We start from the raw sequence: 24,129 nt of genomic DNA on the forward strand, positions 1-24,129 counted from the left end.
TGAGGTGGGGGAGGCAGGAGAGATGCCGGGGGACCCCAAGGCCCCGGCAGGCCCCAAGGAGCGTCCAGACACTGCAGAGGCCGAGACGTAGTGGGAATCCGGGGAAACGGCCACACTGTTCCTGCCCAGGGCCCGGCGACCAACCACGCCCCAGGCATCCATCCCCACCATGTGTCCTCCGTGGACCAGCCCTCGCTGAGGCCACTGTCCACCTCAGCAGTGCCTCCAGGTCCCGGTAAGGATGACGCCTCCCCTTCCCATGTCCCTGCAGCCTCTGCCCGAGGACAGGTGCAGCACCCCATTTCTCAAGGGCAGAGGGTGCAGGTGTGGGCCCCAGGTGAGAGGCCATGGGTGGCCACCACCCCGCCCGGCACAGAGGCCCCAGCTGGGACGCAGGCAGCTGTTCCCACTGACCCTCCCATGCATCCTACTCGGGGGCGGGCACTGGCCCACCACCCCCGCTCTGAGCGGGCGCCTGACCCAGCGGTCCAATCACCGGGCTGCGCGTGGGGACGACGCCCTAAGTTTCGGGGCAGTTACCCGCATCCACTCAGACTCTGCGGGCACCCCGATGACCCTCGCCAGGCTCCCTCCTAGGAGTATGCCCCAACCACTCCCATGAGTCCCGTCAGGGGCTGAGGGGCCGTCCAGCGGAGAGGGGCTGGCCTTGCATGCGGCCGACCAGGGTTCTATCCCTGACATCCCGTGGGGTCTCTGAGGCCAGCCGGGAGCATCCCTGAGTGCTGAGCCAGGGGTAAGCCATGAACACTGCCCGGTACAACCCCCGCCCCCCCCCCCCCACACACACTCAAAAAAAGACCAAAACCAACCAAAGAAACAGGAGTCAGGTCTGGCCCCTGCTCCCCAAGTCCAGGACGGTTCTTCCAAAGGGCGTGGTGGCAGGAAGCCTCCAGAACTCCCGAATGCAGGTCTTCAGGGGCTCCGGCATTCCCGTTGAGCCTCCTGGGAGTTGTCCTTGGAGGCAGGTGAGGCTGCTAAGTGCTGAGCAAGACGTTCTTCCTACAGGTTCCTGGGTGCCCCGCGATGCAGACGCACACTGTGTAGACCCAGCCAGCAGACGGGCCTCCTGTGTGAGCTCCCCCGTTGGCAGTGGCTCATAACTCAGAGAGACGGGGCCCCTCACAAGCTAGCTGAATTGGGGGCTTTGGCAGAGAGAGCCAAGATATCTGGCCCCTGGCTTCACCTTCGATGTTGTTAGTGCCAGCGATGCAAACTCCAGCCCAGTCAGGGGACTGAGCACAGGCCCTGGCACCCGTGGCCAGACAGCAGCAGGGCCTATGGACGCCCAAGGCACAGCTGGTGGCACCCCCGGACCACGTTCCTCAGGCCACCTGCTGTTGCAGGCGCAAAAGGGCTGCCCAAAACTGCCATCACACCCAGACCCCCCGCAGGAAGGGGGAACTTTTCCTTCCATGCACCTTCTGAAGGATCGACAGGCTTGAACTGAGGGGACGGGGCATGGATGGGGGCCCCTGAGGCCACAGGGCACGTAACGCCGTGGGCAACCCCTCTTTCCCAGGCATGCTGCCCAGTGAGGCTGGCACTGCTGGCTGAGGTCCAAGGGATGTCTGCAGGGCCGGGCCGGCTCTCCTGGGGGCTGTGCCTGTGCTGCCCTGGGGCCCAGCTGAGGGCTGACCTCTGACCGGGCAGACCCGGGCGGAGGCCCAGGAAGAGGAAGGCACCGAGGGTCCCCCTGGGACTCTGTGTGGGACTCAGGAGCGGGTGACAGTGGGGAGCCTCGGACCCTCCGCCGGCTCCTCGGGGTCTGGAGAGGCAGAGGGGGCCAATCGTGTGCCCGCTGCAACGCCCGCGATGCCCTGGCCCCGTGACCGGGGGGACTGACCCTCTGAGCAGAGCAGTGGCCACTGTTCAGGCCCAGGTGGGTGGGGATTGGGGAGCACGGGTGCTCCGGGAACGAGGCTGTGCTGGCGGCCTGCGCACGGGCAGGGCAGGGCTCTGCTTCCAGGGGCGGCCCTGGAGCGCAGGGGTCGGCGGCGGACTGAGCCCCTCGCCGCACCCAGGCCGCCCCGCCGCGCGCACCTGCCGGCCCCTCCCTGGCCGGGGCGGGCGGGCCGGCGGCGGGCGGGGCCGGGCATGCTCACTCGCGCCGTGACGCGCGCGGGCGGGCGGCGCGGGAGGCGGCAGCCGCGGGCACAGGCCGCCAGCGACCCGGCCGCGGTGCGCGCGGGGCATGAGCGCCGGCCGGCCGCCCCCCAGCCCCCGCGCGCGCCCCGGCCCATGGGCGCAGAGGAGCCATGGACTGCGGCCTCGTGCGGACGCTGGTGCACAGATACGTGAGTGCGGGCACCTGCGGCGCCTGCCCGGGGCGGGATGGGAGTGTCCCCGGGGGAAGTTGGGCTCCCTGTGCGGGCACCTGCAGGAGACCCCTCCTGCGGGGCTGCCGGCCGCCCCCCGGGAAGGCCGGAGCGAGACCGCGGCCGGCGGGCCGGGGGACACCAGGGCCCTTTGTCGCCGGCAGCCCGGGACACAGGTCCTGCGAGGGCCCCGGTTGGCGGGCGGGAGAGCTTGGGCAACTGGCCGCGGAGAGGAACCCCAAAAGTGTGCCCTGGAGCTGCGTCCCTGGAGGAGGCGTGCAGTCGGGGTAGAGCTTCCCGCAAGGGAGCCTGCCTTCCCCCTTCCTGGTCTCCGTGCCCATGTCCGTGATAGACCGGGCAGTGTGGGAACGGCTCTCTGGTGCCTGGCAGGTGCCCGCAAGGGCAGGCAGGACCCACACACGCACCTGTGTAGGCAGCGCAGACCCGGAGCCAGGGAGGTGGGGTGGGCGGGCCTGGGGCCAGGCTGCCTCCATATGGGGCTGTGCGGGGCCACCAGGGGAGTCGCCTGTCTGTGCCTCATTCCTTCCCGGGTCATTGCCCCTGTGCTGGACTCTTTCCGGGGGCATTGCACCTCACCCCATGCCAGACTCCTTCCTGAGAGTGACTCACCTGTCCCTGTGTAGCCTCCGTCCCAGAGACTCACCTGTCCCCATGCAGACTCTATTCCCCAGGGACTCACCTGTACCCGTGTCAGACTCCGTCCCGGGGACTCACCTGTCCCCATGTCACACTCCATCCCGAGGACTCACCTGTCCCCATGCAGACTCTGTCCCGGAGACTCACCTGTCCCCAGGTAGCCTCTGTCCCGGGGACTCACTTGTCCCCATGCAGACTCCCGTGGAGACACTGGCTCTGACACATTGTCTCACTTCACCTGACTGCCCCTCACGGGGGCTCACCTGTCCGTGTGCCTGTCCACTTGTCCCCTCTCCCAGGGCTCCCTGGCTGCTTTGTGTGTCCCATCACTGCGTGTGGCCAGATAACCCCCAAGACCCTTCACGAGGACTTCCTGCACTCTGTCCTTTGCGGCTCCCTGGGCCTTGTTGCTGGGCCTTAGAAGTTGGGGCCCTCCCACAGCTGCCCAGCGTTGTCTGATCACCTGGACCGTCTCAGGTACCAGCGGTACCTGAGCTCCACAGTGCTCCGTTCACTCATTCTTTCTGTGCTGTTGGCTGGCCTGTACAGTCAGACTGCCCTGCATCACCTCCAGCCACGACTGTTCTTATCTGCTACCCTCAGTAGGCAGAAACACATTTTATTTTCCTTGCCTGGAAGGAAAAATAATGTCTGGGATGACCCTTGTGCTATGGTTTCCTGATGAGATTCACCTAAAGTAATAAAAACTGTAGGTCCAGCCCATAGGTTCATATAGGTCACACTGTAGGCCCCGGGCTCAGTCACACTTTAGGCCCTGGGATCAGTCACGCTGTAGGCTCTGGGCTCAGTCAGACTCTAGGGCCTCGGTCTCAGTCACGCTGTAGGGCCCCGGGCTCAGTCATGCTGTAGGCCCTGGGTTCAGTCACGCTGTAGGCTCTGGGCTCAGTCACTCTGTAAGCCCAGGTTCAGTCACTCTGTAGGGCCCTGGGCTCGGTCATGCTGTAGGTCCCGGGCTCAGTCACGCTGGAGGCCCCCGACTCAGTCACGCTGTAGGCTCCGGGATCAGTCACGCTGTAGGGCTCCGGGCTCAGTCACTATGTAAAGCCGCGGGCTCAGTCACGCTGTAGGTCCCGGGCTCAGTCACTCTGTAGACCCTGGGCACAGTCATGCTGTAGGCCCTGGACTCAGTCACTCTGTAAGCCCCAGGCTCAGTCATGCTGTAGGTCCTGGGCTCAGCTACGCTGTAGGCCCTGGGCTCATTCACTGTACAACCCAGTTCTCTGTCTGCGATCAGGGTTCTAGCTGGTTCTACCCTTCCCATTCCCGTTAACTGCGTCTCAGCGAGTCCTGAGGGTTCCGGTTGCCGTCACCCTCCCTGTGATTCCCATTTGTGCAGGGAATCATGGGGGAGGGAGTCCCCTTTGGGCAGGTGTTGCCTCCCACGAAGTCTGGGTTCGGGTGTTGGAGCGTGCTGCCTTGAAGGGCCTGCGGACTGCTCGTGAGTTGCCCCTGGGCTTCACGGAGCATCTCTGTCGCCTCCGTTGCAGGCTCGTCCCCGGGGTCTCCCCATGGGGGTCTCGGAGGTGGTCTCGTGGGAGTGGGGCTGCCTCCTGGCGCTCTGGCCTGAGCCGTGTAGGCTGCAGGGTCCTTTCTCCGACAGGCACCCCACGGTGAGCTGGGCTGGGCAGCGTTGGTGTTGGGACTTGACACGTGTCCTTTGGTCTGGACCCTGCTGCCCGCTCCTACTGGTCTGCATGTTGGACTTTGGCTTCCTGGGATGCATCTCACCCTGTCAGGGCAGAGCAGCCTGTGCCACCGCTGGTGGCCCTCTCTGAAGGGAACTGTCCCGTGAAGGGGTACGGCCAGGCCAGGCGTGTGGGGGAAGATGCCTCCGCCCCTGCCGGCACTGTTCATGTGCATGCTGCCCGTGGTGGCCTGGCTGTGGCTCTGCTCAGCCACAGCTGGCCTGGCCTGCCGCCCCAGAGGCGCAAGACTGCGGGTCAGACCCTGCATGTGTGCCTGCTTTGGCAGGGAGAGGCCTGGGGCTCTGGTGTGCCGCCTTCCCTCCAGCAGTGGGGAGGTCACTGCTGCCCATGGGGCCCAGCAGGGTGCCGTGGGAGTCCCAGGCCAGGGCCCCTAGGGCAGGCTGCAGGCTGGCTCCCTGATTCAGAAGCAGGCACTCAGCCAGGGAGATGTAGGAAGCCCACAGGGACCAGCCGGGCCCAGGAGGGCAGCCCCGAGGCCTGGTCTGGCGGCCTCTCCGCCTGGGGCTGGCAGCTGAGCTCCACATGCAGCAGCACGGAGCCGGGCTGGGGGACCTTCCCTCTGGACCCAACTCGTCTCCAGCCACCTGCCCAGTGCGTCACATTCAGTGGCTCAACGGCATGTGCGGGTGAAGGTCATGTCCAGGCCGCCCGAGTCTGTGGCCCCTCGGAGCTGCAGCTCATCTGCCCCGGCATAGTCGTGGGGTCCCTGCCCTCCCGCGGGCCCCGATCCCCAAGATGACAGCACTGTGGCGAGACACGCGGCTCCTCCCGTGGCGGGTCCCCGTGGCCAGGGTCCCTGGAGCATTTCTCGTTTGCTCCGTCCGCGGGGTTCAGCTGAGTGAGGAGAGAGCCTGGGGTTCCCCAGTGCTGTGAGATCTCAGTCCTTCCTCCTGGTCGGAGTGGGCAGACCCAGGCGTACAGACTCACAGACACGTAGAGACACACACACAAAGAGACTCACAAACACGTAGAGACGCGCGCACACACACATGTGCACACACACGCACACACACGCACACACACAGGTGTCACAGTCCCCACTTGGGTCACCTCCAGGTTCTGGCACTGCTCAGACCCTGCCTGGGAGTGCAGGGGGCGGGGGCGGGGTCTGGTCTCCCAGGGGCTCCTGGGGGCTGCCCAGTGCCTGGGCTTGTCCCGGTCATAGCCGCCCGTGTCCTCCAGCTCCGGCCCTGCAGTGCCACTCATACCTCCCGGGCTCTGCCTGGCCTCTCCGACTGTCTTGCTCCAGAGGCAGAAGTCACCTCCCCCGCCCCCAAGGCCGCAGCTCCCGGGACAGTGCTTCTCCCTGGGACGACTAAGCGCGTCGTCAGGGGGTGGCAAGTGCTGGTGACAGGGTTGGGCCCACTCTGCCTGCTGCCCTCTGCTCACACCATGGTGCCCGGTGTGACAGCCTTCAGGTCGGGCAGCATGAGGAGTGTGTCCTGTGGGCTGTGGCTGTCAGCCGTGACACCCCGAACATGTCATCGGCTCTGCTCACCCTCTGGGGCCATAGCCCAGGGAGGGAGCATCACTCGGTAGGGAGCACCACTCCTGAGGGAGCATCACTCCAAAGGGAGCATCGCCCACAGAGGGAGTAATGCCCAAGGGAGGGAGCACTGTGGGGGAAGGAGCACCGCCGGGGGCAGGGAGCACAGCCTGGGGAGGGAGCATCACGTGGGAGGGAACTCTGACCACAGAGGGAATGCCGCCCACGGGAGGGAGCACCGCCGGGGGCAGGGAGCACGACCCAGGAGAGGGAGCACCACTCGGGAGGGAGCACAGTCAGTGGTGTGGGTCTGTCTGACTGGCGCTGAGCAGCCTCTGTGGCTGGGTGGCCCACCCTGCGTGACGGGGGTTCCCCCAGCCTCTAGGTGTGGGGGCTTCCACCCTGACCAGGCCTGGTCTGGAAGAATCTGGCCCAGGTGCGGCCACCAGCCCAGGTTCCCTGCCCCTCCCCCTGACCTCAGGCTGAGGGTCCCCCCCTGCAGACAGACTGCCCTCTTCCTCTGCTCCCACAGGGGGGCGCTCGTGACCCCGCTTCCTTCACAGACCCGCTGCCCAGTGGCAGTGGACAGTTGGAGGCGGTGCTGAGGGCCGGAGATGGGCTGATGAGCAGCACTGGGGTCCCCTGCCCCCGTGTCGCCTGAGGGTGCCCCTGTGGGCCCTGCCTGCTGGCCCCTCCTCCTGTGTCCCCCGATGGTGCTCTTGCCCACCCGGGGTCACTTACAGCCGCACTTGGTGCCCATCTCGGTGCTCCGGGGCTTGGGGGAGGAACAGGTGGGTGCGGGTGCTGGACAGACCTGGTGTGCCATCCCGCGTTTGCGCTGGGCACGCGTGGCCCTAGGAGCCGGGGCACGGGTCCAGCTCGCGTGTCAGCTGTGGCCTGCTCTGAGCAGGCCAGGGCCGAGACCCTGCAGCCAGGCCGCCCGTGAGGCCCACACCGCTGGCAGGCTTGTCCCCTGGAGGTGTCCGTGCGTGGCCGTGGCTCCGGCAGGCGGGGCTGCCACACTGCCGGGCAGGTGGGCACACACGTGGCAGTGCTAGGGCCAAGTCCTGTGCAGCAGACGTGAAGGGGCCTGGCCTGGCCTGTGCTCTGGCCACGCGCCTCGTGCAGGGTTTGTGCTCACGCCCCAGGGCTGCTGCGGCCTTGTGCTGGGCAGAGACACAGCCCGGCCAGGCTCTGCAGGAGGACGCGGGGTCCCTGTTTGAGGCTGGCCTGGCTGCACCTCCCCGCTGTGGTGGCCGGACGCTGAACTGGAAATACCGGTTGAAGCAGAGGGAGTGCCCGAGCCCAGCACTGCCCACAGCCGGCCGAGCGGCCCTGCCACCCGTCCGCTCGGGAAGGGCCCAGGGTCCTGTCTGGTGCTGATCCCGCGGCACGGAGGGCTGCCCGCTGTAGGGAGCGGGCCCACAGCGGCGAGCCAACCCCTGGCCTGCCCTGCGCCTTGGGATGCAACGGGGAAGTGAGACCCCGAAGGGCAGGAGCCTCAGCACCCAGCACCCAGGCCATGGCCGGACACCATGTGCTGGGACCGCAGCCACCTGTGGGCTCAGGGACGAGTGGAGGACAGATGTGGAGAAGCGGCTGGGCCGGCGACAGACACCCCAGCCAGCCCCAGAGCAGAGGGCAGAGGGCAGGCACGTGACTTGCAGGCGTGGGGCCACTCCGAGCGCAGAGCGGTGGCCCAGCCCAGAGGACCCTATGGCTGAGCGAGGACGTGCCACCCAGCCGCCCCCGGCAGCCTGTGGGTGACCCGGTGCGCTCCTGAGCCATGCTTTCAACGCTGTTGAGAACCGGCTGGCCACCGGGATGGGCGCGGCCACCCGCCCTTCTGCGTCCCCACTGTGCCTGGCTAGGTTGCCGTGGGGTGATTTTCAGTCGTTTGTCCTGTGTTTGGGATCATAGAGCTTGCACTCTGGGAAACCCGTTTTCTTCTCATCGATAAAGCCGTTGCCGGACAGGATCCCTGGAGGCTGCTGTGTGTCTGAGCTGGGCCGGCGGCTCCCGGGGGGGGGTGGGGGGGGGGAGATTTGCGGGGCGGAGGGGCAGCCGTAACTCTGGGCGGGCGCTGCCAGCCTGGCTCTCAGCCTTGGGCGGGTCGTCCGGGTCTGCTCGGCCCTGCAGGCAGCCGCCCTCGAAGGCAGGGAGTGGCTTCCCTTGGGAGCACTTGTTACCCACAGGAACGGAATCCGTTTCTTTCTTTTCTCATTTATTTGGGCCGCACCCTGCGGTGCTCAGGGATCACCGCTCTTGGGTTTAGGGTTTAGGGAACCATATCGCGTCAGGCACACGCAAGACAAAAGCCCCGGCCCCTGGGAATGAAGTTCTGAAGAAACGCGCTCCTAGGAGTGGTCGGTCTGGATTCTTCCGGCAGCTTCTCTACTGCCTAAACGCAGGGTCACCACACTTCTCTGGCCCTTTCTAGGAAAAAAATCATTCCCTGCGCCCCGGCCCCCGGAAACCTCCCTTCTTCAGAGACAGAAAGGCCCAGCCGCACCCTGGGGAGCCACATAGGGAGCCGCCTAAACACCCCAGCCCTGAGGGAGGCTGCAGGGAGCTGGACCTGAGGCGGGCTCTGAGGCGGGTGCTGAGGCAGGCTCCCTTGCTGGAGAGGATCGTGAGGGACCAATTCTCCCAAGGTCTGTGGACAGACAGCAGCTGCGTGACCTGTGGGCTGAGGGGCTGTGCACCCTCCACAGGGCTCCTGCGTCCCTTCCTCAGCCCCCCTCCCCGAGGAGGGAGCTGACAGATGGCGCAGCTGCGGGCCTGTGGGTGGGGAGGGAGAGAGGGGAATGGAGGGGCAGGGAGGGACAGGGAGGTTGGGTGTCAGGGAGGACGGGCAGGAGCGTGCTGTCCAGAGATGTCCTGCAGCTCCCTGCCCGGACTCTCTGTCCCCATAGGTGGGGTCCCAGGGTGGGGCTGCCAGAGGTGGGACACGCTGTGGAATTCAGGTGAGGGACACGCTTTGGATTTCGGGGTGAGGGACACGCTGTGGATTTTGGGATGACGGACATGCTGTGGATTTCAGGGTGAGGGACACGCTGTGGATTTCGGGGTGAGGGGCACACTGGATTTCAGGGCGAGCAGACATGGAACTCAGGGGGGCGGTCACTGGGTCTGGGTGGTGGGATGTGCGTAGAATTCCTGGTGAGTCGCGGTGGGATCAGAGTGAGGCCTTGTGTGGTGGTGTGAGGCCAGAGCTGCCTCGTGGCCCTGCAAACCATCCCCGCATGGGCCGGCGGGGGCAGGGACCGGCCTGTTCTCTGTTCCACCCAGGCCCCCGCCCTGGGCTCGGAGGGGCTCCCTCTGCCGTGGCCCCTCCCTGGCCCTCCTGCATGCGCTACTCAGGCTGTCGAGGGTCCCGGGAGCGTCGCACCCACTGTCTGGCCCGTGGCAGCAGAGCCGGCCTGGGCTGCCCAGCGCGGGGCACCCACAGTGGTCCGAGCCAGCGCCCTGAGCCCGGCGGGAGTGAGCGCCATCTGGCTGGAGCCTGAGCCTGGCGCTGCGGCCGTCAGGGCTTGAGTGAGCCCCCCGGGTGGCCCTTGGGAGCTGCTGGCACATTCTGAACATCATCAGCCCGGTCCCTGTGTCGCCCTTGGCGCCCTCACGTGGCCTCTCGGCAGGGTGCCCGCCACGGGTCTGGGGCTGCTCCCTCTCGCGCCTCCGAGGCCAGGACGCCTGTGGTCTGGGCGGGGCTTGGGCAGGCCCAGGATACCGGGTCCAGCACGGCCTGGGCTCCTGCTCCTGGGGGGACGCGCTCTGTCTGTGGCAGTGGGGTTGCAGCTGCTTCCTGCTGCTCACGCTGGGGTGGGCTGCAGCTCAGGGACGCCACATCCTGGCCGGAAGGACTCGACTGTTGGCCGCCAGACACGGCCCTGTGGCTCGTTCTGCTGCTCTGTGGCTTCTGTGCCAGCCCTGCTCCGGGGCCTGACCGCCTCCCTCCCCCCTCCTCCCTCCTCCCTCCTCCCTCTTCCCTTCCTCACTCTCTTCCTCTCCTTCTCCTGCCCACCCTCCCTCTCTTTCTCTTTCACTTTTTTCTCTCTTTCCCTCCTTTTCTTTCTCCTTCCTTCCTTCCTTCCTTCCTTCCTTCCTTCCTTCCTTCCTTCCTCGTCACCCAGCAATGCTCAGGGCTAACTCCTGGCTGTGGAGTTACTCCCAGCAGGTTGCAGGGACCATTCAGGCTTCTCGGGACTGGCCCCGGCTCTGCCATCTTTGTACAAGCCAGATACCCTCCCCGTGGGACTGTCGCTCAGGCCCCTTCCTGTTTTTTCTGATGACGAATCCAGCCTGGGGATCAGGCCGCTGCGGTCTCTCCAGCGCGGCCCCGTCCCAGGGTCCCACTACCAAGGCCCGGTGAAGGTGAGATGCAGTGTCCCCCCCCCCCCCCCCCGATCCAGTGCGGAGCGGCTGTGGGACCTGTGTGTGCGGCTGAGGGCAGTTCCAGGCCATGTGGGCGCCAAGGTGCCGACCCGGAACCGGCCCCACTCCCCGCCCAGGACTGCCCTCTGGTTGGACAGTGCATCCACCTCAGGGGAGTGGCGGGTCTGGCGTCAACAACGCTCATGCCCGTCTGGCTTCCCCGTGCCCCCATCCTGATGCCCGGGCCCTGTCCACACAGACTCTCGGCCCCTCCCCCGCCAATCACATCCAGTCCCGTGACCGGCCCTGCTGTGGGTCCCTGTCACCCGTCCTGCGTCTGTGAATGGCCTCCACCCACCCCGTGTCCCCGGACCCTGTCCACTCACCCTGTCCGAGGTCCTGCTGCGCCTGCAGGACCCGCCGACGGTGACCTCCCTGACCACCGTCCTCGTCCTCATGCCGAGTTTGCACACAGAACCTTTTGTTCCTCTTCTTGGCCCTGGAGCACACGGAGCAACAGGGGGACATTCTTGGAGCCGGGCGGTAGCGGGGCCGTGACACGGGGGCTCGGGTGGGGGCTGCAGGCCTCGGGACAGCAGGGACCCACAGCGAGGCTCACACTGGGACCAGGCGGCTGGCGCGGAGGCTGGCTGGAGCCCCTCAGCTTCTGCAGTGAGGGGCGTCCAGCCGCTCTCCCCCGGCACTGACCGAGCGAGCGCTTCTGAAGCCACGCCTGTCCCCAGGCCCGCGGTGACCGCTCCGGGCAGCCCGGGAAGCCGCGAGGGGAGCAGAGCCGGTCTGAAGGTGGCAGCTTTGCTCTGTAACCCGAGGCCCTTCCTGCGGCCACCCTGCTGCCCCACCCTGACCCCGCCCAGCACGGCCAGCGCTGACCCGCCTCACCCGCCAGCCGCTGTTTCCGGCTGGAGCCCCTTGTCTGGTGGCGGCAGAGTGGGGCCCACTGTGGGCTGGTTGTGCTCCCGCCCGCCTCTCCCTGCCCTGCTCACACCCCGGGGGTCCCCTCCGCATCCCCCTCTGGGCAAGGCGCCCTCCCCTCTCCCCCTTGTCCAGTGGCAGGACGCAGCTGTTCCCCTTCGCAGACGCACTGCGCTGTGAGGTGCTCATGGGGAAGAACACCCCAAGGCCCCAAACTGGTGTCCCTAAATGAGGACCTGCCTCTGGTGGCCAGCGGGTGTCTGCCCAGAGCCACCCGAGTGGCACAAGCTTCTGTTCTGCTCTAGGGGGTCAGCCGTGTCCGGTCCCTGGGGGTCAGGGTTGTCCAGGCCATGGGGGTCAGGGCCGCCGTCAGGGCTGTCTGGGCCGTAGAGATCAGGGCCGTTGTCCAGGCCGTGGGGGTCAGGGCCACTGTCCGGGCCGTGGGGGTCAGGGCCGCTGTCTGGGCCGTGGGGGTCAGGGTCACTATCAGGGCTGTCTGGGCCGTAGGGGCAGGGCCGTTGTCTGGGCCGTGGGGGTTAGGACCACTGTCCGGGCTCTGGGGGTCAGGGCTGTCTGGGCCCTGGGGGTCAAGGCTGCTACCCAAGCCGTTGGGGTCAGGGCCGCTGTCCAGGCAGTGGGGGACAGGGCTGTATCTCAGTTCTGGGGCACGGGACCGGGTCTCTGTCCAGGCCCACGCCGCTGCCTGGTGCCCGTGCTGGAAGGGTCAGCCACGCGGCGGTGCAGCGGGTTTCTCTCGGCGCCGGCGTGGTCTCCGGGGCACAGGCTGGCACGGCGGGGATGAGTCAGCTGCGGCTCTTTCCAGGAAGCCTCTGCGGCGTCACTCCCTGGCAGCCTTCCCACCCGCCCGCTGCTCCGGGGCCGGGGCTCCCCGTCCGTCCCTGGCAGCCCTGAGCCCCTCTGCGGGCCAGCTCAGGGCTGGCGGGGGCCGTCCACGCGCTGCCCCCCATGTGCGTGCTGTGCGGCCGGGATGACGGTGAGGCCGGTGCCCCTTGCCCCCGCAGTGTGCCGGCGAGGAGAGCTGGGTGGACAGCCGGACCATCTACGTGGGACACAAGGAGCCCCCGCCCGGCGCCGAGGCCTACATCCCGCAGAGGTATCCGGACAACAGGATCGTCTCCTCCAAGGTGAGGCGGCCGCCGCCCCCTCCTTCCCACCCTCCCCGCCCCCTCCTCTCCCTCCTCCCTCGCCCTCCTCCTGGAGTCCTCCACGGCGAGGCTTCCCAGGGCCCACAGGGTCCCGGCGGTGGGTCCCGCCCACGTGCGAGTGACCCAGAGGAGGGCAGAGGCTGGCGTCAGGCAGGCAGGACGGTCTCCTCCGATGCAGCCACACCTGGGTGCTGAGGGACGGGCCACTGACCCTCCCTGGGCTTGGGGGTCCTGGGCTACCCCCCGTGGCCCCCAGTAAGGTTCTCCTGCAGGAGAAGGTGGATCCGGGTCCCACACTGCTGGTGCCTGGAGGGGCGCCGTGGGCAGGGGGGCTTGCGTGTGTTTGCGGCTGCTCTGGCTGTGCTGGACCCGGCAGAGTCCCAGGCAGGTGCCATCACGTCCTCTGCGTGCTGGGCCTGTGCTGAGCACCCAGGGGCTCTGGGACTGGGAACTTTGTCTGCAGGGGGCAGCGGGGCCTGGGGAGAGGAAGGAGGGAGCCAACAATGACCACAGCTCTCGTGGGGGTGCACATGTGTGTTCATGTGTGTCTGTGTGTGCAGTGTGTGCATGTGTCTGCATGTCTGCGAGTGTGCATTGGATGTGAATTGTGTGCATGGACACATCTGCGCGTGTGTTATATGTCCATGTGCATGTGTCTTCATATGTGTCTGCATGCTTGTTTCTTGAGTTCATGTCACGTGTTATGTGTGCCTGTGCACATGTGTCCACATGTGTGCACTGTGTGCATGTACCTCTATTGGCGTGTGTGTGCATGTGCACGTGTCCGCGGTGTGCACGCACATTTGCATGTGTACATACATTTGCCTTTGCGTTTGCGTGTGCATTGCGCGTTGATGTGTATGTGTGTACATTGTATATGCATCCTTGTGTGCATATGTCTGTGTGTGCATGTGCACGTGTGTCAGCATGTGTGTGTTATGCATGTGCATGTGTGCATGAAGCTTGTGTGCCTGTACAGCATGTGCTCATGCGTGCATCGCATCTATGTACGTGTGTGTGCATGCGTGTGCAGGTGCACATGTGTCCAATATGTGTGTGCGTGCACACCCCCCACAGCCAGCTGGGGCCAGCTTCCTCCTGCCCACCCGGAGGCTCTGGGCCACGCCCGTGGCAGGAACGCCCGCTCATGGCCCATGGCTCTCCGTAGTACACCTTCTGGAACTTCATACCCAAGAACTTATTCGAGCAGTTCCGGAGAATAGCCAACTTCTACTTCCTCATCATCTTTCTGGTCCAGGTATGGCGCCTGCCTGTCGCTCCGGGGGGATCCGCTGGGCTCTGATGCCCAGGGGAGCCGGGCCTGGGGCCTGGGCCAGCGCTGGGCCTCTGCACTCAGCAGCGCCCGGAGTGGCTGGGGCTGCCTCAGCCTGTTCCCCTGGCGAGCAGGAAGGCGACCAGCCCTGTCCCTGCCCGCTGGGTCCCTCGTCACCGACATGCGCGGGGCAGCCGCAGCAGGGCAGGGGTACGGGCAGGAGCGGGCGCCCCTGCCCCCACCGAGCGCCCGCCTCTGTCCCCGCAGCTGATCATCGACACGCCCACCAGCCCCGTGACCAGCGGCCTCCCGCTCTTCTTCGTCATCACCGTCACCGCCATCAAGCAGGTACGCAGGAGGCCCGGGCAGGGAGGCTGCGCCAGGGCTGGGTGCGGGCTGGGGCCTTGGCCCCGGTCCCGTCCCCGTCTCCATCCCCACCCCCGCCCGGCCCCGACCTGTCCCGTCCCATGCAGGGCTATGAGGACTGGCTGCGGCACAAGGCAGACCGGGCCATGAACCAGTGCCCCGTCCACTTCATCCAGCATGGCAAGCTGGTGCGTAAGCAGAGCCGGAAGCTGAGGGTGAGTCGGGCCCGGGCACTCCTGGCAGGGGCTTGGGGTGCGACACGGGGGCTCTGGGTGCTGGGACCCCCAGAGGAGACCAGGCTGGTCGCGGCCACGGCCCCCTGCATCCCCCGTCTGCCTGTGCTGCCGCCTCCCTGCCACGGGCGGACATGTGGCCCAGCGCAGCTGTGACACCCGACTCCGAGGCGCCCGGTGCTAACCAGGCCTGGCCTGGCCCTGTCCTCGGGCGAGGGACGCTCCGCTGGCCCCGCTGTGCCTGCCTGCGCCTGCACTCCTCGTCCTTCCCGGGTGGGCACCGTGCCCCCCACTCAGTGCTGACCAGAGGGCGGTGCCTCCTGTCCCGGCCAGCTCCTCCAGGCCCACAGGTGCCCGTCCTGACGTGGGCCCAGAGTGGCCCGTGTGTGGGAGACAGCGGTCTACGTCTCGCGGGAGTGGTGTGGAGTCACGGGACAGCCTGGCCGGGGCTGCGGTGACGGGCCCCTCACGCACCTCCCACGCTCTGCCTGGCTCGCTCTGTCCACCTGCCCACGGCCTTCCTGCTGTCCTCGGGCCGCACTCACAGGCCCCCCCTCTAGGAGCACCACGCGTGTGTACAGGCACACGCATGGACACGCTCACACGGACACACGCCAGGCTCCTCCGGGTCCATCAGTTCTCCCTCCTGGGTCTCCACTGTGGAGGAGTCCACCCTCCTGCGGCCCCGTCTATGCCCGCCCTGATCTGTCTTCTTGGCCCCCTCTCCACCCCGCTTGCCAACCTGAGGCTTTTGGCCTCCTGCCCCTGCAAGCCTCCCCAAATCTCAGCTTGTCCCCCTTGTCCTCCTCCGTACCCATGCACCCGTGCTCTGGGCAGGAGGCAGGATGTCCCCTCCTGGAGACTGCGGTCACCACGTGACAGTTCCAGGAATCCCTGGGCTCCACTCGGGGACTCAGTGACACGTTGTCCGTCTGTCTGTCCCGCAGGTCGGGGACGTCGTCATGATCAAGGAGGACGAGACTTTTCCCTGCGACCTCATCTTCCTCTCCAGCAGCCGTGGGGACGGGACCTGCCATGTGACCACCGCCAGCCTGGACGGAGAGTCCAGCCACAAGGTGCGTCTCCCTGCAGGCCCCACCTCACCCCCAGCCTGTGCCAGTGTGACGGTGCCAAGTCAGGCACGGGCAGACGATCGGAAGGTGCCAGGCATAGCTATGGGAAGGGCGTGGACGGCAGTGGTTTCAGAAGGGTCAGTGGGTGACGGGCCTGGACAGACCGTGAGTGGGTGACCGGGAGATGAGGTCAGGGGAAAGGTGACAGGAAGTCATTCAGGCGATGGGATGGCAGACAGCCGGGGGACGTGTAGGGGCACAGAGGGGGAGGAGTGGGCGGATAGGGGACAGTCACAGGTACGGATGGTGGACGGAGGTGACAGGGCTGTAGGCAGTGGGGAGGGGACAGGGCAGTAGAAAGTGGGTTGGTGACGGGCTGTAGGCAGTCGGGAGGTAACGGCTGTAGACGGGGGAGGTGACAGGTGATGTGGTGTGAGTGACGGCTGAGTGCGTGAGACAGACAATAGCAAGGTGGAGAGGAAAGGGGCCTGACTGTCTGCAGTGACCGCTGGTGCGCGCTGGTGCTGTCACTGAGGCAGAGGGGAGGTCTGGCCGTTGCAGTGCTTGTGCTTCTGTGGCCACCCGACATGAGAGCCCACCCTTGGTTCTGGTTCTTCTGACGCCTCTCCAGGGGGACAGGCCCGGACCCTGCCCATCAGCCTCGCGGGACGGGCCTGTCTCTCCCTGACGGGACTGACGCCTTCTGCCTGCAGACGCACTACGCAGTCCCGGACACGAAGGGCTTCCACGCTGAGGAGGACATCGATGGGCTGCATGCCACCATCGAGTGTGAGCAGCCACAGCCCGACCTCTACACGTGAGTGGGGGACACACCATCAGCAGTGCCCACAGCTCATGCTGCCTGCCTGAATTGGGGGCTCAGCTTCTGTGGGTCCTGACTCGGGGCACCTGGCTCCCGTGGGCCCTCCGTGGTTCCTGTGTGGCTAGGGGGACTCCAGCCTCCTGTGGACCCGCCTTCATAAGCTGGGCCAGGAGCCGAGGGTTGAGGCCTTCCCTGTTCCCGCGTGCAGAGCTGGCGTGGCATGTCTCAGGGACAGGGTGGTCCAGACCCGCACTGACCGCCTGAAGGTCACGCTTGCCCTTCCAGGTTTGTCGGCCGCATCAACGTGTACAACGACGTCAGCGACCCTGTGGTGAGGTGAGCTGGTGCGTGTGCAGGTGTGCACACGGCGTGTGCCCTGCAGCTGCCCGGGGCCTGGCACAAGGCCTCTGCCCCTCCTGCCGGCTGGCTGTGCTGCTTGGGGAGGGTCGGGTTCTGTTGTGCCGCTGTGTGGGAAGTGCATGGCCTTCCTAGGGACCCATCCTGCCATGGGCGGGCTGAGGGAGTGTCCAAGGATCTGCCCCGTTCCCTGCGCAGAGGCCAGTGGATGGCGCTGCCCAGTTGCAGGGAGCAGCTGGGGTCGTATCATCCCGACTTACCCCGTGGCACATCTGTGAGCAGTAGAAATGGGGTCTTCCCCATGGGACTCCCTGGGGCCTCCCCCGTGGGACTCCCTGGGGCCTCCCCCGTGGGACTCCCTGGGGTCTCCCCGGTGGGACTCCCTGGGGTCTCCCTGTGTGGTGGCTCCCTTGAGACCCTGTCAGTGACCCTCCACCCTGAGCCCCATCCATGCCATGACATCCTGACTTTTCCCAGGTCTCCCGAGGCCATGGGGGACCCTCGGGTGCTCCGTGGTGTATGCCAGGCCTCAGTCACTCCAGCGCTGGGAGTGGGTGCAGTGGGGACTCGTGGCCACGGGGGCTGGGCATCCTCCCCAGCCGGGCCCCTGGGAGGGGCTCAGGCAGCTCAGCCTCCGCTGCCCCCGCAGGCCTCTGGGGTCGGAGAACCTGCTTCTTCGCGGGGCCACGCTCAAGAACACCGAGAGGATCTTTGGTGAGTGCCTGTGGCCGCACATGTCCGCCTTTGCCTCTGTGGGTCCATAGGAGTGGACACGGGTCTGCTCCCGGTGTCCTGCTCCAGGAGGGCCACTGCCTGGCCCCCAGCCCCAGGTCCTGCTGCTGCCGTGGGGATGCCTCCTTAGAGCGCAGGCGTCCGCTGACCCTGTGGGCCCCACCCCGAGCCTGTCCGCGCGCTGCGTCCCTGAGTCTCCTGTCCACGCGCTGTGTCCGCGAGTCTCCTGTCCACGTACCATGTCCCCTTGTGTTCGTGCACTCTGTCCCCACCCAACCCCAGCTGCTCAGGTCCGTCTGCTTACAGGCGTCGCCATCTACACGGGCATGGAGACCAAGATGGCCCTGAACTACCAGTCCAAGTCACAGAAGCGCTCGGCCGTGGAAAAGTAAGGCTTGGGCCCCTCGGAACCCCTCGCCCCTCCCCCGGAGTCAGAACCCCCTTGCCCCTCCCTGGGTAGTCAGAGTTCCCCCGCGCCTCCCCAGGGAGCTGGAGCCCCCTCCCCTCTCCCTAGACGGAAGCAGGAGGCATGTCCTGGGCCTCTCCCCCGGCCGGGCAGCGGGTCTGGCTTGCAGGAGGCTGCCCCAGGCTCAGGCTGCTGGAGACAGCTGGCGGCCCAGAGCACACCCCCCAGCTCTGGGACTCCCCTCGAGCCCACTCCTCCCGCGGGGCCCCTGGTCTCGGGCGCTCCCGGAGCCCTGCCCTTTCCTCGGGTGCAGCTGTGGCCCCCGGGCCACAGGCGCCCCCTGCTCCTTCCGGTCGTGCACCGTGGAGCTCGGGGAGGGGCAGCCTCTGAGGTGCTCTGCGTTGCAGGTCCATGAACGTCTTCCTCATCGTGTACCTCTGCATCCTCATCAGCAAGGCGCTCACCAACACCGTGCTCAAGTACGTGTGGCAGAGCAAGCCTGCCCACGACGAGCCGTGGTACAACCAGAAGACGGAGGCCGAGAGGCAGCGGAACCAGGTAGGGGCGCCCTCGGGCCCACGGGGCGCGCAGGAGGGGCCGCTCCCGCCTGAGTGTCGGGTCCGTGGAGGGCCCTCACGCAGGCAGCTAGGCGAGAGGGAGTTTCACCCCATGTGTCTGTCTGCCGGAAGCATTCTGACCAAAGCCGTCCAAACGATAGCGTTGAACTTGGTTGTTGGACACGGCGCTGTCTTCAGGTTGGCTCCCAGTTCAGAGTGACTTGGTTGCACGTGCAGTGGGCAGTGGGCATGGAAAGGAGGTGTGCGTGCACAGAGGGAGATGTGCATGCCCCAGGTGTGTGCACGTAGGGAGGTGTCCACGTTCAGAGGGAGGTGTGCGCCGAGAGAGGAAGGTGTGTGTGCACGGGGAGGCACACACAGGGGAGGGTGTGTATGCACAGAGGGACGGGTGCACGCACAGAGGAAGGCACGCATACACAGGAAGGTGTGCACACACAGAGAGGCATATGCACACGTGGGGAGGTGTGCATGCCCCGAGGGACGTGTGCTCCCACAGCGGGAGGTGTGCACACGGGGGTGGTGCAGAGGGTCCTGGGAAATGCACAGCGCCCCTGGCTGTGGCACTGGGATGCCTCTGTGGGGCTTCTCTGTGCGTTGGTTGTCACCCACGAGTCGCGTCCTCTGTCAGAGTCCCCTGCACATGGTTTGTGCTGTCACCTTGCCCGCCTCGCGGCCACCGGGAAGGCTGGCAGGCGTGTGGCCTGAGCCCCAAGGCCGCCTCCCTCAGTTCCTGCAGGCCTTCACCGACTTCCTGGCCTTCATGGTCCTCTTCAACTACATCATCCCCGTGTCCATGTATGTCACCGTGGAGATGCAGAAGTTCCTGGGCTCGTACTTCATCACCTGGGACCAGGACATGCTGGACGAGGAGACGGGCGAGGGGCCACTGGTCAACACCTCGGACCTGAACGAGGAGCTGGGCCAGGTGGGGGACGCGGCCCGTGGGGGGGGGGGGGCAGGCGGTATGCGGCGGGAACGTGCTGTGAGCCCCACCCGCAGGTGCAGTACGTGTTCACCGACAAGACCGGCACGCTCACGGAGAACAACATGGAGTTCCGGGAGTGCTGTGTGGAGGGCCATGTCTACGTGCCCCACGCCATCTGCAACGGGCAGGTGCTGCCCGACTCCTTGGGCATCGACATGATCGACTCGTCCCCGAGCGCCAACGCAAAGGTGGGCCCCGGGCGCACTCGGGTCATCCAGACACATGCGCACACAGCGTCCACCTTAACCCCCACACACGCGTGACCACTGGCCCCCGCATGATGCCCACGCATGTACAGCACTCCCACACATGCAGGTGTGTACACTCAGACGTACACCTTCCACATGTGGACACGTGTAGGGTATATGCACACACCCATATGTGTAGGCATACCTCCCACATCTGTAGACACACACACCCGTATGTGTAAACACAGGAACAAATTTCTCATGTGTGTAGATACGGGTGCACAGACACCCATACCTGTAGACACGTGCACACAGACACCCATGTGTGTATACGCTTGTGCATACAGACACGTGTAGCATATGTGCATAAGACACCCATAAACGTGTATGCAGAACCTGTACCCGTAGACTGATATGCACAGATGCCCATACATGTAGACACGTGTGCACAGACAGCCATACTTGTAGACATGCACACACACAGACACCCAGACACATAGAAATGTGCGCATAGACACCCGTACACGCAGACGTGAGCAGAGACACCCATCCAGCAGACACGCATGCACACAGACACCAGTACATGGAGACACGCGCAGAATCACCCCAGTGAGGACGCGAGCACACATGCACCTGCCCCTGGCTGTAGGCGCGGGGCCCCCGTGAGCCTGGGTGCACGATGCCGGGCGGGGGCGCACCGCTGACTCTGCTGTGCCCCAGGAGCGGGAGGAGCTGTTCTTCCGGGCCCTGTGCCTGTGCCACACCATCCAGGTGAAGGACGAGGAGGACGTGGACGGGCCCCGCAAGTCGCCCGACTCGGCCAAGTCCTGCGTCTACATCTCCTCCTCTCCCGACGAGGTCGCCCTGGTGGAGGGGATCCAGCGGTGAGTGGCCCCGGGTGCCGGGGGACGCTGGGTGGACGCCGACCCTGGGTGCCGGACTCCGCCAGTGCCCAGCTCGGAGACCGGCGCTCGCCCTCCCCTCGGTGCCTCAGACAGGACCCGCCTCTGTGCCTCGGGTGTTGGTGCTTTTACGGAGCCCCCCAGGCCTGCTGGGCAGCGTCTCCCCCACTGCTCTGGGGAAGACCCTCAGGAGAAGCCTCACTCCGGAACCTTTGCTCGGTGCCACGTGGGGTTGTCCCCTGCCTCCCGCGGCTCCTCCCAGCCGCCCTCTGAGACCAGGCTCCAGCACAGTTGAGCCGGCCTTCGCCGGTGCTTAGACGAACCTGTCCAGGCCCCAGGGGTGACGGCAGGCACATGGGCCACGCAGGCGGGAAGCACTCGCCGCCTCCCTCCCCGAGAGCAGAGCTGGGAAACTGGGGCTGCCCGGGAGCACGGGGCTCACTTGGGCCCTGCCCCGCTCGGGGCTGCCAGACCCCTGTGTCTCTCCCCCGCTGGGCACTGTGCCCAGTGCCTCCTGCCTGGGCCCCGGGGCTCCTTGGGACAGTGAGTCTGGGGCCACACCCTGCTGTGGTGGTGGGGACGCACCCCCAGGGAGAGACCCACGGGGAAACCTTGGGGAAACTGAGCCAGTGCTGCTGCCACGATCCCAGCGCCTGCACTTTGGACTTGCATTTTTTTCTTCTATTGTTCTTATTTTTTTATTAAACTACAAGACCAAGATGACTGCCCTCCAATGTCCTGATGGATCTATTACATCTTCCAGAAGGGCAATGGAGATTATCCATGACTTCTACTCGGATCTCTTTGATAGTCACGTCCACCTGCCCACATACCAAATTCCACAGGATGGATATGTCGCTCCCAACGTTCTCCCTTCCGAAATCCGACACGCCATTTCGTCAGTAAAGAAACGAACAGCACCTGGCCCAGACAAGGTCAGACCCGAACACCTGAAGAACCTGCCGTCAGTACTCATCAATACACTGGCTCACCTCTTCACACGCTACTTGTCTGAAAACGCAAGGTTCTGTCCCAGTGGGAAACCAGCAGGACTGTACTACTGTACAGTACTTCTTTTACTGTACTGTACAAGAAGGGAAACATCCAAGATATTGGCAACTATTGCCCAATCTGCCTGTTGTCTGTCATCTACAAGCTGTTCACTCAAGTCAGTCTGAATAGGATTGGCAGAACACTAGATGAAGGACAACCATGCGAGCAAGCCGGGTTCCGCAAAGGATTCAGCACCATCGACCATATCCACATGATAACCAAGCTCATTGAGGTTTCTCGGGAGTTCAAGATGCCGCTCTGTTTAACGTTCATTGATTTAAAGAAGGCCTTTGATTCTGTTGAGATGGAAGCGGTCATTGAAGCCCTAGCCAATCAGGGCATTCAAGCCCAATACATCAGGATCCTCCGTGAGCTGTATTGCGGATTCACTACCAGGATCTCACCATTCTACAAAGAAGTGATCATCCATGTCAGGAGAGGGGTTCGGCAGGGTGATACTATTTCACCGAAACTCTTCAGTGCCACCCTCGAGAACATCATGCGACGACTGGAATGGGAGTGAAGATAGATGGTTGGCAACTACACCACCTCCGCTTTGCTGATGACATCATTCTAATAACACTAAACATTAGCCAAGCGGCACAAATGCTAGCCGACTTCGACCATGAGTGTGGAAAGGTCAGACTACAGCTGAATCTCACAAAGACAATGTTTATGAGAAACAGTCTTGTTCCTGACGTTCCATTCACTCTCAATGGGACAAACATCTCCGAATGCAACAGCTATGTGTACCTAGGTCGAGAGGTCAACATGACAAATGACCTGGCACCTGAGTTGCGCAGGAGGAAGAGAGAGGCTTGTAACGCCTTCAAGAGCGTCAAACAAATAGCTAAGACGACGAAGAACCTCCGGCTCCGGGCACATCTCTTTGAATCCACTGTTCTTCCTGCATTAACATACGCCTCAGAGACCTGGGCCCTACGCAAACAGGATGAGAACACTATTCGGGTCTCCCAAAGAGGAATTGAAAGAGCTATGCTTGGAGTATCACAGTTCACTCAAATGAGAGAAAGAACCCGGAGTTCTGACCTCTGTCGATGATTAAGAATCAGGGACACTGCGTCGTTTGCCAAGGCATTGAAAATCAGATGGGCTGGACACGTAATGAGATTTGGGGATGACTGCTGGACTAGAGCCGTTACCAACTGGATTCCACGGGATGTCAAAAGACCGCGTGGCCACCCACCTACCAAACGGTCAGACTCCTTTGTCAAGACCCTGAATGATCGGTTTGAGGCTCTTCATGTTCCTAGAATGAACAGACACCATTGGGCCACATTAGCATGCGACGGGGACAAATGGAGACGTTACTGGCGCCCGCTCGAGCAAATCGATGATTAACGGGAAGTCAAGTATCAAGTGGTCAAGTTCTTGTTTGTTTTTTTTTTTTCATAAAGTCGTTCACAATAATTGATTACATTCATATTCCAACACCGATCCCACCCATGACACCTTCCCACCACCACTCAGGCCTGCCCCACAGGCGGACACAGGATAATTTATTTTCGCATTGCCTGTGATGAAGAGCGTGCAATGTCCTGGAATTCTAAAATTCTAAATAATTGGGTTCCAGAGCCATCTCTGCAGCAAGCGGCTCCCCCCGAGATTCCTTTGTGAGTGTCCGGATCCTGGCAGCTAATGGCTTAAGTGGCACCCAGAGGCAGTTGGTGGGCGTGACAGCCGGACCCGGAGTGGGGGGAGATGGGGAGAGCAGCCCGCCCAGTCCCTCGGGGCCTGGAGTGTTCGGTCACTGGTCCCGCCACCTGGGTTTTCGCTGGGTTCTGAGGTTGGCGGCCCCCGGGGTTCCGAGGGGGCGGGTGGAGGACGACGCCTGCGCCTGTCTGAGGCGCCCCTTCAGCCTGGTGCAAGGTCCAGAACATCAATGGGTGAGCTGCCCGGGCCCGAGATTCTCCGGGGAGTCTGGGACGTGCTTTTTCGATGGGGCTTTGCCACGCAGCCTCACCGCCGCCCTTGCCCGCAGGCTTGGCTTCACGTACCTGAGGCTGAAGGACGGGCACATGGAAATCCTCAACCGTGACAATGACCTGGAGCGGTGAGTCGCCAGTGCCTGCCGGGGCACCCCGCGGGCGGCTGCAGGGTCCGGGTGGGCCAGGCCAGGGCGCCCCCCAGCGAGGCCCTGGGACCCCGTGAGACTGTGACAGGCCATCTGTGCCTGGGCACCCGTCACCGCGAGACCCGCAGGCAGAGCCGAGTGCTGGTGACCAGCTCTCTGCCCTGTGGGCTCCCGGGACCCTCCACTTTTGACTGGACGGAGAGGTCAGCCGGCACGGGGCCCACACACCCTGGGTCCGGGCCCCCGGCCTGGCCGAGCAGTCCTCGGGGAGCACCTGGGCGCCCCCGCCAGCCCCCGTGGTCCCTTCCAGGTTCCAGCTGCTGGAGACGCTCAGCTTCGACTCGGTGCGGCGGAGAATGAGCGTGATCGTCAAGGCCGCCGCGGGT

The 24,129-nt window shown here is 64.8% G+C and overlaps 1 protein-coding gene across 3 annotated transcripts in view; it reads left to right on the plus strand.

Annotated features, from left to right (window-relative positions):
• Nucleotides 1-2,170: 2,170 nt before the first annotated feature.
• ATP11A (ATPase phospholipid transporting 11A) overlaps nt 2,171-24,129 on the plus strand; it is a 35,474-nt gene continuing 13,515 nt past the window's right edge. For 2 of the 3 annotated variants that reach the window (XM_056129790.1, XM_056129792.1), the window contains exons 1-16: nt 2,171-2,315; nt 12,536-12,658; nt 13,848-13,937; nt 14,220-14,300; nt 14,426-14,533; nt 15,499-15,627; nt 16,338-16,441; nt 16,733-16,783; nt 17,454-17,518; nt 17,843-17,924; nt 18,350-18,500; nt 19,248-19,445; nt 19,520-19,693; nt 20,414-20,577; nt 23,651-23,722; nt 24,054-24,127. In XM_056129790.1, the coding sequence (XP_055985765.1) occupies nt 2,277-2,315; nt 12,536-12,658; nt 13,848-13,937; nt 14,220-14,300; nt 14,426-14,533; nt 15,499-15,627; nt 16,338-16,441; nt 16,733-16,783; nt 17,454-17,518; nt 17,843-17,924; nt 18,350-18,500; nt 19,248-19,445; nt 19,520-19,693; nt 20,414-20,577; nt 23,651-23,722; nt 24,054-24,127 (1,705 nt within the window). In that variant the 5' untranslated portion in view covers nt 2,171-2,276. The remainder of the gene's footprint in view (nt 2,316-12,535; nt 12,659-13,847; nt 13,938-14,219; nt 14,301-14,425; nt 14,534-15,498; nt 15,628-16,337; nt 16,442-16,732; nt 16,784-17,453; nt 17,519-17,842; nt 17,925-18,349; nt 18,501-19,247; nt 19,446-19,519; nt 19,694-20,413; nt 20,578-23,650; nt 23,723-24,053; nt 24,128-24,129) is intronic. The other variant, XM_056129793.1, reaches the window with a different exon arrangement.

The sequence above is a fragment of the Sorex fumeus genome, unplaced genomic scaffold (genome assembly GCF_029834395.1).
Source record: "Sorex fumeus unplaced genomic scaffold, SorFum_2.1 ptg000072l, whole genome shotgun sequence".
In the NCBI taxonomy this organism is placed as follows: Eukaryota; Metazoa; Chordata; class Mammalia; order Eulipotyphla; family Soricidae; genus Sorex; species Sorex fumeus.